Genomic DNA, 12,980 nt, shown 5'->3' with positions numbered 1-12,980 from the left:
CAAGACTTTTCCATTCTCTACAGTTTGCGGAGCTCCTCTTAAAACAGAAGAGAGTATCTGTAGCTCAGGGCTGAACTGTGGACTTCTTGGTGCTCTCTGAGCTTGGTTGTTTGCTTGCAGAGATTTCACTTCCCAGCTAGGTAACACCATCAGTGAGTGTGGGGTTTGTTGCCTGTTTATACATGTGAGATCCAGGCGAGAGCAACTGCTTCAGTTTCTCAGCAGTGGAACCCACCCTGTGGAATGGTCTCCCTCTGGAAATCTAGAATGTACCATCACACCCGATCTTTAGGAAAGCCTTTAAAATGGTACTGTTGAGATCTTTAAGCCTTTAGTTAAGATCTGTCATTGGAATGCCCTTTTTTGCAGGGGGGAGGTGTTTAAAGTAAAATATTAAATGCTTTGATGGTTTTAAGGCATTATTATATTTGAATTAGTTTTGTGATTATTATAGCTGGTCCAGAATGCGGCCGCGCGGACAATCTTGGGTGCTCCAAGATTTGCACGCATAACACCTTTGTTACGTGAGCTCCACTGGGTCCCAGTTTGCTTCCGGGTCCAATGGAAGGTGTTAGTTATCACCTTTAAAGCCCTACACGGCACAGGACCAGGATATCTGAGGGACCATCTCATCCCTGTTACATCGACCCGCCCCATCCAGTCATGCAGGGAGGGCATGTTACGGGCCCCATCTATAAAAGAATTCCATCTAGCAGGGACTCGGAAGCGTGCCTTCTCTGCTGTAGCTCCCGCCCTTGGAACATCCTCCCCCCAGAGGTGAGACAAGCCCCCTCGCTCCTGGACTTCCACAAAAGATTAAAGACCTGGTTTTGTAGGCAGGCTTGGAATGGCAGGGCAAATAATTACACCTGGGGATGGCCAGCGCCATGAAGTGATTCTGAGGGACCTACCACACTGAAGGACTGATTAAGATCTCTTCACCCTGTAGATTTTATTATATTTATATTTTTATTGTATTTTGTAATCGTAATGGTTTTATATTTTAATCTTGTTTCATTGTAAGCCGCCCAGAGTCCCCCCGCAGGGGAGAGATGGGCAGTGAATAAATTTATAAAATAAATAAATAATAAAATAAATAGTTGTTGATTTTTATTCTGGTTTTATTGTATACTGCCATAAATTCATGCAGACTATGGCAGCATAAAAATAAAGTTAGTAGATAAATATCCCTTCTGGTATCTCAAGGAACACATTGCAACATAATGTATTAGTATTTAATGTTTAGTATATTTATTTGGTGCACACTTCATATCTAAGCATGGTACAAGTTCCGATGTATTCCCACAACAACTGTCATGAGTAAGGATGGAGAGCAGGGGGCTCCCATCCAGACTGTTAAGCGCATGCGTAGCACTGAGGAATTGGTCAGCCATTCAAAGAGACACAGATCGGGACCGCCTTAACCTTTGGGGTTTATATGTCTGGGTTTTTCCTACACTTCTTCAGTTTGTTAGGATTCCTGTTATGTACTAGCAATAAACATTAGAGACCAGTTCCTTGTCTCAGCGTGTTTCCTGGCTGTTAGGACAACAACATCCCATACCTTTAGAGATCATGGCTTCTGAATCAATGTTTTCCACCTAAACAGATTATCCCTGGTCAGCAAGAAAAGAGGTATAAACTATGGGCTGAAAGGATACAATAATATCATCTGGAGGTTCGTTCATTTATTTAGGTAGGTAGGTAGGTAGTGAGCTCTGCATTTTGCACATTTAAAAGTCTTTGTGAATGCTACCTAGTTCAGCTGTGGATAAATTTCATATTTTTTTCCCTTGACCCCTGAGCCTCTAGCAAGTATAAAATAGAAGAAAATGGGCATACATTAGAACTCATCAATTAGGGCATACCTTAGCCCAGGAATCAAGTTTCAACATCCAAGCTGAATTTAGCAGTCCCTTTCAAAAAGAAAGATAATCCTGGGTCCCTCCCAAGTGTTCATTTCTTCAGCAGCTGGCGTTGGAGGTTGCAGACAGCACATGTGGATGGTCTGCTGTGGATCACACAGAGCTACCTCATTAGGCTTCAAACTACCCTCTTCCCACAATGTTGTGAAAGCACCTGAAGACCACACTGCAGCAGGGAAAAATTGCCTTTGTATTCTCTTCCTTCTTTATTTTTGACAGTCATCCTACCTAAAAAAAGAAATAACCAGAGTTTTACACAAATTGGACAGGTGTTTATTCTGATTAGCATAACATGTCTTAAAGATGCCAGTGATGATCTCTCACAGCCAGACAGCTATCACTAACTAGGTCTACCAGGTCAGGACTGCAAAAATCATCAAAGAGTTTGAGTTTTCAGTCTATCTTTGATCCCATCTACTGGTGATCTGAATTTTTACAGCCCAGAACTGGTAGCCCTAATTCAACAATGTTCCAAACTCTCTCTTTCGGAATTAATCCCAGTGCCAATGTTCTCTGGGGCAACTTCCCTTGAGATTTTAACCCATGCTTACCCTGAAACCTGCTTCTTGATACTCTAATCTCTCTCTTAGGCTTTGGTGAACAATATGGGCTTTCCTGCTCACAAAGTTTTGAAGAAAAAGCTTTGTTGGAGAAGAGCCGTGTAAGTCTAGGGTAGCCAGAAAAGGATTCTGGTAGCACCTTTTCCAACTAACGCATTTCATTAAAAGGCATAAGCTTTGTGAGCTGCAGCTCATTTCATCACATGCATTGAAAAAACACTTGCATTCAAATAATGGAGTGAGTCATTTCAGTCTTTTAGTGCCACAGAGAAAAGGTATTGACTTGTTATGTGATTGCTGACCATGTACTAGCTGACAGAGTGCTATCTTACAACCAGCTTTGGCTTTTGAAATGGTATTGTTACTTTTGTAGCTTGTTAGCTTTCTGCCCTTGCAGATCTATAATGTCCAACGTCACCAAGCAGCATGAATGAATACAAGAACTGGGAGGGAACAATTGTCATACATAGTTAGCTAAGAAGAATTTATCCTTCCCCTTTTCACATAGCCAAGCAAGATGCTATGAGCATGGCTGTTGTGCTGCTGCTTTGGCTCCTTTGAGATCTTTCTGACACCCCCGCCAAGATTTCTGTCTAGGACTTTTCTCTCTAAGGAGAAACTCCTTCACCTCACTCAAATCAGGTTTGGATCTGAAATTTCAATTTCCATTATTGTGTAACTTCTTGAGATATAAGTGATTTAGCAGGTTGATTGTCTGAAACAAAGTCACGGCACCAAAGTAAGAAGGATAGCTTGTTGATGCAGTGCTATGATATTATCAAAATATACAATCTGTTAAGCAAAACTCTATGTTTATCCTTGCAAACAGGTACAAGTGTCTGTTTTCATCTTAGCAAGCTGGCCATTTTATTCTCTGTTTATCTTGTTTATCGGACTTGGCACAGAGCACAGAAATATATGTAATACTGTCTCTATGGAGGTGAATTGTCTCACTCTTACTGACAAACCAAAAAGGATGATGATGATTTATTAGATTTATTATAGCTGCCCACTCCAAAAGACTCTGAGCTTAAGCTTAATATGAAGCTTAAATGCTCAGAATGGATAGGTTAGGAGGAAGTAATGCTTATATGTATTTAGGCTGCAATTTATGGATACATACTTGTAAGTAAACCCCATTGTTCTCAATGGGATTTAGTTTGAGAAAATAAGCATCACAGTGAACTCTTTAAATTACTGCTGCATTATATACCCAAAAGAAAGTGGAGTGAACAAACCATCTTATTGTCTATAAATAACTTGATCTAATTGTCTTTGTATATCAAAGGACTGTTTGTTGATGACTGAAAATTGCTGGTGGGGGGTGGGGGTGGGGAGGTAGAGAATTTGTGTCTCCAAGAGGGAGAGTTTAAAAGGGAAAAAAACTTCATACTTTCCAATTCCTAAGAAGTAACTGTCAACACAGAACTGCTTTCTCCAACCTAGTACCCTCTAAATGCTTTGGAATGCAGTTCCCATCATCTTCTAGGCAGTGTGGCCAGCAGGTTGAAGAAGGTGATAATGAATGAATGAATCAGTCAATCAATCAATCAATCAGTGTATACCTTTGCCAGAGCCAGATAAAGGTCTCTGCCCTATTGCACTGTTCTCTATTATAAGGAATTGTGATAAGCAATACTGATGACACTTGCAAGATCTACCATTTCCAGCATAAAAGTTTCACCTGCTATGGATTTGTTATCATGTGTACTTCTGAAATACTGAAGAAAGAAATATATAATCAGGGCTCAGATATTTACCCTCCAAATCTTTAGTGGGAATGGGGAAAAACCACTTTTACTAAAATCCTGTGTAAGTTAATACATTATTATGAGCAGTGAGGTTTCCAAGGTTCCAAGGCTTACATTTGACTGAGAAACTGGAGGCTTGCTGACATTTTGTACCATTTTCCCTTCTTGATAAATATGATAGCTGACTGTATTTATCTACTCCAGCCCAGAAGAATGTCTCTCTCAGACTTGTCTTAGCTTGCATTATCACAGACAATGAACAGCACATGCCTTGGGGAAGAAGAGTTTGGATACTTGCTAATCATTAAAACTGATTAGACAAACAAGTATATTGATCTATAAATGAGTCCAGGCCAGATCATGTGCTCTGGTGAAATCTGTTTGGCAAGTTATAGACCCATCAATCTTCTCCTAGAAAAAATTATTGAATCAAGAAGGGAAGGAGATCCTAGGAGATCATCCTGACTAATCCCCAACTCACAACAAAATGGGTTTCTCTTGAGGAAAGACAATCTAAGAAATGTCAGACGTAAAACACTAGAATCTAGTAGCAAAACATTTTGCAAGTGTTTGGTATGAAAATTAGAGCAATGAGATCCATACAATTAAAAACTGCAAGCCTGGACATAATATTAAGTGAAAAAGTACTTTAAAAGTGTCAGCATACACTCATTCTATGAAAATTGCTGTAGTAACAGTAGATCTGAAAAACATGACTGCTCTTACACAGATTGCCACAGTGAACTTTGGTGTCATCAATGCACAGTGCAGTTCTCTCCATGTTGTAAGTATACAGAACTTTGCATTTGCTAACAAATTCAACCTGATCTGTAATACTTTATGTATTCTTAAAACACTGGCATCAGTGCTGCATAATATTTGATTAATATCCTAATGTAACTTTTTAAAAAACCATAGGTTTTTAGGTAAAATAAAGCCTTTTGCTCTACAATAAGGGATTTCTGATACTTTAGAGATGATCCTCATGGCTTCTGCCTGCTGGTGGCATAGTATAATAGTACCTGTATCAGCTCACCTACCACTACAAACCTCACACATTTTGCAGCCAAAGCATTCTGTGATGCTGTCTAACATTGTTTCTTGTGTCCTTTCTCTAGAATAAATACAAGGCTGAAGATCACAGGTGTTTCTGACATTTCTGACAGAAATTAATCTCAGCTAAGCAAAACTTCGTTCCATTCCTCCTTCTCTTTGAAGAGTCAGATACTGCCTGCTGCTGATTGCCCAAGGCATGTAGAGTTGGACCCTTTAAGAGAATGGAAGGCCCTGTCTCCTCCACTGTCAGGGTGGCCACAAACACAGAGGGTGGCAGCCCACTCAGAAGCAACCCCAATATTTCTTCCAACAACACATGGGGTGAGGCCTTCACTGCCACCTCTGTGGAGGACATCGTGGCCACCTGCACCATTGGGACCATCCTCTCTCTTATGTGCATAATCGGAGTGACAGGCAATGTCTACACCTTGGTCGTGATGTGCCACTATATGAAATACTCTGCCTCCATGTACATCTACATCATCAACTTGGCCCTAGCAGACCTGCTCTACCTTCTCACCATTCCTTTCATTGTGGGGACTTATTTCATCCAGGAATGGTACTTTGGAGATACAGGTTGCCGGATCCTTTTCAGCTTGGATTTCCTCACCATGCACGCCAGCATTTTCACCTTGATGGCGATGAGCACAGAGAGGTACTTTGCGGTGCTGAAGCCTTTGGACACCGTGAAGAGGTCAAAGAGTTATCGGAAGGCCATTGCCCTCGTTATCTGGGTTGCATCTCTGCTTCTCACCCTGCCAATGCTGATCATGATCCAGCTGGTGCAAGGGGAAAAGAATATCTGCCTCCCCACCTGGAGCAAACTGTCCTACAAGATCTACATCACGATCCTCTTCTGCACCAGCATTGTTGGCCCTGGGGTCATTATCGGGTACCTCTACATTAGGCTGGCCAGAACCTACTGGGTGTCCCAGACAACCTCCTTGAAAGAGACCAAACGGCTCCCCAACCAAAAAGTGCTCTACTTAATCTTCACGATTGTGCTGGTCTTCTGGGCCTGTTTCTTGCCTTTCTGGATCTGGCAGCTGCTCTTCCAGTACTACGAGCCTCTTCCCGTGTCTCCAAAGGCCACAAGGAACATCAACTACCTGACCACCTGCCTGACCTACAGCAACAGTTGCATCAACCCTTTCCTCTACACCCTGCTGACCAAGAACTACAAAGAGTATTTGCGGAACAGGCAGCGTTCCTTTCACAGCAGTGGTAGCAGCCGCAGCTATTTCCAGAGGATGAACAGGTTTCAGAGGATTTCTGGCACATCGCTGTCCACAAACATCTCCAGCACTACACAGAGACCGTTTTGCTCCCTCCCACCCAAGGGGGAAGGTGCAGTCCTTGAAAGAAGAAGCACACCTTCAGAGTCTCAGTGTTGATTGAGAAAATGTTTTCTAAAGAGACTGTCTCAAGAGTAGAGAGAAGAGTAAAGCCTGAGAAGGGATATATATGTATATGCATAGGGATAGGGATATATATGCTTATGCATATATGTATATGTCTGTGTGTGTGTGTGTGTGTGTGTATATATATATATATAATAAACAGACACACATATTTTTTTATTTTGAATCTCATCTCCTCTGGGTTTTTGTTTTTTTTAATTTGGATGAAAGTTTGGGTGAGATTTCCTGTCAGAGTATGAGCATGTCATACACCTTGACTCCCCATGACATGTTAATTTAAGTTATTGTATCCATTTCTGTCAAGAGTATTTTTCAAGTTATAATTCCTGTTTTGGACTCCATTATCGATGCATTATTGTTTGGTAGATATGCGGGATCTTTTTTGTTCCAATTTCATTTGTGAGAATTTGTTGTATAGATGAAAACTACATTTGATGGAATTAGATGTTATTTTACAGAACACAATTAGTTAATTCTAAGCTTCTAGAATATTGTCCTGCTTTGACCTTACTTAGATGTCCTATTCAGTCCTGACACTCAGCGGATTCTTCAGGATCAGTCACAAGACGAAGAGATACAGGTTTCATTCACACTTTTATATCCAATTCAGTGTCCTTTTCAACCTTAGCCCCTCTCTCTCCTGTCATATCAAATATGACATGACATTTTTAGGAGTGACATGAGTTAGAAAACCTCAGGATCAAAATAAGAAACATTTGCCTAAATAAGGTGTTATTTTTTTCAGAACCCAAAAGGAGCACATTACCTTCTGAAATGCTTATTGCTGTTGCTGTTCAGTTGTTCAGTCACTTCTGACTTTTGCAGTCCAAGAGAGCTCTTTTCACCATGACTGACTGTCAGTAAATGCTTCTTTGAGTTCTTGTAAACTTGTACTTGTGTCAGTCAGTGACAGCACCCTTGTCTTCTGTCACACTCTTTTTCAATTCCCTTTGATTTTCCAAGCATCAGGGCCTCTTCATGACTTTTGCCTTTGCATTAGGTGTCTAAAATATTTAACCTCTAGCTTTATTTTCAGTGCTTCTGGTCTGCAGCCTGGTTTTACTTAACCTCATATTGGATAGTTGGTTTTTCTTGGGAAAGGTTCAAGGTATTATCACCATTTTTCTCCAGCATCACATTTCAAAGGCATCATTTTTTTCTTTACTCAGCCTTTCTGCTGGTCCGGCTTTCACAGACATAATGTAGAACTGGGAAAAGCATGGCCTTGACAATATGTACTTTTGCTGTCAGTGTGATATTTCTGTGCTTCAGAAATGTTTAAATCACATATTGAGTCAGGATTAAAGACACACTATTATAGCCAATCTTTGTTACACACCAAAGTTGTCTGCAAATATCCATGTGATTAAATGATATAATGATATGATGAAATGCATAAAACCTGTTTGTTTTTTATCAAAGGGAAAGGTTTTTAAACTAGAGTGGTGTTAGAATCTGGGGCAGATTTTTTAAAGGATAGTTTTAATAAAATGTAGAGGATACTTTGAGCAGGAGGTAGAAAGGAAATTCCTATATAAAAATTGTATTAAGTGCACTAATATCCTAGCGTACCATCACAGACACTGGTATAGTGGTTGAGAAAGTGGTGGCATTACAACTCCAGAGGATTCTGGAGGAAACGGATTATCTAGACCCCTTTATCTCAGGCCAGGATATGGGACAGAAACGGCATTAGTCACACTTATGGATGATCTCTGGCAGGAGCGGGATGGGGGCAGTGCATCCATCTTGGCTCTTCTTGACCTCTCAGTGGCTTTCGATACCATCGACCATGGTATCCTTTTGGGTCGGCTCAGGGAGTTGGGGGTGGGCAGTGTGGTTTTGCGCTGGTTCACCTCCTTCCTCCAGGGCTGGTCCCAGTCGGTGGTGATGGCGGGGAGAGATCCAACCCTCAACCTCTCCTTTGTGGGGTGCTGCAGGGCTCAGTCCTCTCCCCTCTCCTATTTAACATCTACATGAAACCGCTGGGCGAGATCATCCATCACCACAGGATGAGGTATCATCAGTATGCTGATGATACTCAATTGTATATCTCCATCCCAGGTGAGGTAAGTGATTCTGTGACTGCCCTCTCTTGGTGCCTGGGGGCTGTAGGGGTCTGGATGGGGAACAACAGGCTTCGGCTGAACCCTGGTAAGACGGAGTGGCTGTGGGTTAGGGGTTCCTCCGTATCCGGGACTTTGTCGTCTTTAGTTCTGGATGGGGTTGCACTGCCCCAGACAGACCCGGTGTGTAACCTGGGGGTCCTCATGCACTCACGGCTCCTGCTGGAAGAGCAGGTGGCAGCCGTGGCCGGAAGGGCCTTTGCACAGCTTCATGTTGTGCACCAGTTGCGCCCTTTCCTGGATCAGGAAGCCCTTTGGACGGTCACTCATGCCCTTGTTATCTCCCATATAGACTACTGCAATGCGCTCTACATGGGGCTACCCTTGAAGAGTATCCGGAAGCTTCAGCTGGTCCAGAATGCAGCTGCACGGGCTATTTTTGGTGCCCCCAGAAGGGCACATGTAACACCACTGCTGCGCGAGCTGCATTGGATACCAGTTTCCTTCTGGTTCCAATTCAAGGTGTTGGTTATCACCTTTAAAGCCCTACATGGCATGGGACCGGGTTACCTGAGGGACCGCCGCTTCCCCACTTCATCTGCCTGTCCCACCCGGTCATGCAGAGAGGGCATGCTGCGGACCCCGTCTGCAAGAGAATTCCATCTGGCAGGGTCCAGGAGGTGGGCCTTCTCAGCAGTAGCACCCGCCCTTTGGAACATCTTGCCCCCAGAGGTAAGATTAGCCCCATCACTTTTAGCCTTCCGGAGGAAGTTGAAGACCTGGCTCTGCCACCAGGCTTGGGGCAGGGAGGAGAATCGACATACTTGGGGTTGGCTGGTGCCTTGAAGTGCCCCTTCTACACAATGACTGAAGGAGATCACAGCCATCTGGATTTTATGAGCTGGGGTAGTTAAGAAATTGTTTTAGTTTTTAATGGGATTTAATTGGAATTTTACTGTGTTTTTATTTGAGTTTTTATTGTATATTTATTCTGTGCTGTAAACCGCGCAGAGTCCCTCCGGTCGGAGGAGATGGGTGATGGCAAATTTGATAAACAAAATAAAGAAATAAATAAATAGCAGGGAGGGAGGGAGGGAGGAAAGCATATAATAGGTGAAGTTCATTTATTGCCAAGAATTAAAATCTAATTAATAAACTACAGAGTTATTGATATTCCCATCACATATCGAATCCAGTTTTAGCTCAGTGATGTAGCAAACTTTCTATAACAACATAAAGGAACAAAGCTTTTTCAATTATCAACATATAGATATCTGGACATATACAGCTATATGCAAAACGTTTCAGCACCAATGGTCAAGCTACATGTTTCAGTGACTTTCTAAATGAACAGACACTGACTCAGCCACTATAGGATGTGAAGATGTGCATGACATCTTTCTGCAGATGGAACATATGCTTACTACTTACAGTATGTATGCTGCCTTATGGCTTAAAAATAAGAAACAAACGAAATAGTAGAGTTGCCTGCAAGATGAGCAGTGCAGAAATATGATAAATAAATAAATAAATAAATAAATAAATAAATAAATAAATAAATAAATAAATAAGGCAGGTCCAGAAGTTGAATTCCACAGGTTATTTATATGCTCTGTATTTTATCTATTCTAAACCTCATTCCAGGCAGTGTCAACAGACAACCCCTGGCCCAGAGTTTTGAGAGAGGGGGGGAAGAACCTCTGTCTATTTTCTTCATGCTGTGCATGACTCTATGCATCTTGATCATGTCCCCATGACGGACACCCTGTGATCACAGTAAGTTGATAGGAGACCCTCTTGCTTCCTCGTCAGCAAAAGTGAATAGCCTGGAAAACAATGCCTGCAGTGTTACACTTCCTGTATGGTTGATCGACACTTCCTGCTGAAATGTATTTATTTTCAAAACATTTAGGATGGAGATGCTCCTGATTGCTCAAACACTGGGGGCATGGAATACAAAAGCAAGAATATCAGCCTATCAGCATTCGTTGGGGATTCTTTGGGATAGAAAGATGCTTGTAACACAGGGACCGTGTCTGTGTCTATGGAGATAGAATCATATGTATTTCTACAACTATTCCCAGTATAAGCAACTTATCTAACTGATTGCGCAGACAATATTAGCAAGCTGGAGTAGATAACTCCATAACTGCCCAAAGGCAAAATCAGTGACATGTATATAAGTTACTTAATGACTTTTGTACCTTCTCTTAATTTTCTAAGTTTCTTCCTTTGCTTCACTTTTAGCAGTAATTGTACAAAAGTTCTAGTTATAGAAATGCGGTGCACGTCCCCCCCACCAGTTCCTTATTTCTTTCTACAAATTATTATTATTGGCATGCCTTGAATATAATTTTTATTAGGAATGTTAATTAGAGTAGTAAAAACGAATACAAACTAAACATAGAGAAAGAACAAAAGAATAAAAAGTGCAGGAAAAAAGAAAAAGAAGAGAAAGAAGAAAAAGAAAAGACAGAATATAATAAAGAAAAAAGAAATATGTAAAGAAGTGACTTCCAACCTTTATCACAAGTATAAACAAATCTAATAATTCTTCATCCCCTATAAGCTTTCATTCAAGCAGATATCTCTTCACCCCTTATCTATAAGCAAATTCATAAAACATCAACTTTTCAATCCTGGTGTCAGCAAAAAGTCCATAAAGGGTTGCCAGAACTTTGCAAAAAAGTGTCCCATGGATATCTTACTGGATTCTACATGATAAGATAAAGTCACTGTTAACTAAAGCTTGCCTCCTAAGGACTGCATGAACACAACCATTGCCATGTAGTTTTCATGGCAATAAAATGGAAAATGGTTTGCCATTGATCACTTCAGAGATGCTTTAAAACTTCCTGTATTGTCTAGCTCTGGGATTTTCTGGTAGTCTCCTATCTAAATAGGAATCAGGCCTGATCCTGCTTAGCTTTTCCAGATCAATGTAGGTCAGCTAGGCGCTGTTACTTAGCTAAGCCCATGGGATGTGCATCCCAATACTCTTGCAGAAGACACCAGCTGTTTGTTGCACTGCTTCTCCCAGTTTGCTGAAGTTTCATGGGTACAAGTTTTACTTGGCTGCCAGAGACAGAGAAACAAATGGTTTTTGACCCCCAAAACATCTTGATGGCACACCTCAAATTAGTGCTTCTCCTCCTGCTGCACTAAAATCTAATGAATCGTCATTAGTGGCAACTGTTTGCCCATTTGTAAGCCCAGTATCCCCTCCAGAGATGGCTGCTTTTCTTAATAAGAAAAGAAAAAGCAGAATGACAGGATCCAAAATAGAAAATATAGTTTTTAATTTTATAATTTTAAAATAAAGCATTGAATTTGACCCTCTAGAAAAAAAATATTGATCTGTATCTCCATTATGTCAATATTCATAATCAAAAAGTGAACACATGTTATCAGTTCATTGGTTCAAAGGGTGAATTCATGTCATCAACTATAAATATAATTTTTCCCCATTTCTCTGCCCATGCTTGATAAATCTATAGTTCTTCATGTTCTAAATGCTTTGCTGAATTAGTTCCATCAAAAGAGTATAAAAATGTATTTAATATTTTTAGACCGTTGGCCATTAATTAGTTCATACTGGATATTGCAACTCTTTATTGCAACAATCTTCAAAGTGATTGATATCCACCTTAATAATGCTGTTTAATTATCTTGTAATAAAAGGGGAGGATTTCATTCCAGGGGTTGAGATACTGAAACTGTTAATAAAAATCTTACCTGGCATTCCAGGTAGTGGGCAGAGATGATCAAACCTGGGAAAATCAAAGGCTAGGGAGCCACTCAGGAGCAGTTTTTGCCTCACAGGTGGGCTTTTAAAAAGAAAAAGTGTTTGGTTTTATTTTGCTTTTTGCCCATCTTTCACAGAAGGAGGCAGAACATCTCTTCTCTATAGGTGGCTGAAAGCCAGGTAAGAAAAGAAACTATAACCCCCAGGGATTTGGACTGGAGATCAGGGATTTCTACAGCAAATTAGATGTAGATATTAATTTTATCTTGTGGACTTTGATTTGAGCTGTAGGACTTCATTTTCTCTGTGTGTGAGATTCTGGCCAAGGGAATAGTGGCTGAAACCATTTTTCCTTTCCTTTCCTTTCCTTTCCTCTCCTCTCCTCTCTTCTCCTCTCCTCTCCTCTCCTCCTTCTTTCTTCATTTTATCTTTCAATTTCCTTCAATTATTTTCAAC

At 41.0% G+C, this 12,980-nt stretch overlaps 1 protein-coding gene across 1 annotated transcript; it reads left to right on the top strand.

Annotated features, from left to right (window-relative positions):
• The first annotated feature begins 2,741 nt into the window (after positions 1–2,741).
• Positions 2,742–6,750, top strand: LOC134492334 (urotensin-2 receptor-like). The gene is given in 3 exon segments (XM_063296511.1): positions 2,742–3,127; positions 5,355–6,587; positions 6,590–6,750. Coding segments are annotated over 2 exon segments (1,137 nt in total). The 5' UTR covers positions 2,742–3,127; positions 5,355–5,513; the 3' UTR covers positions 6,653–6,750.
• Positions 6,751–12,980: the final 6,230 nt, after the last annotated feature.

Source organism: Candoia aspera, chromosome 2, assembly GCF_035149785.1.
Source record: "Candoia aspera isolate rCanAsp1 chromosome 2, rCanAsp1.hap2, whole genome shotgun sequence".
NCBI lineage: Eukaryota > Metazoa > Chordata > Lepidosauria > Squamata > Boidae > Candoia > Candoia aspera.
This window is presented reverse-complemented; position numbering and strand designations above follow the sequence as displayed.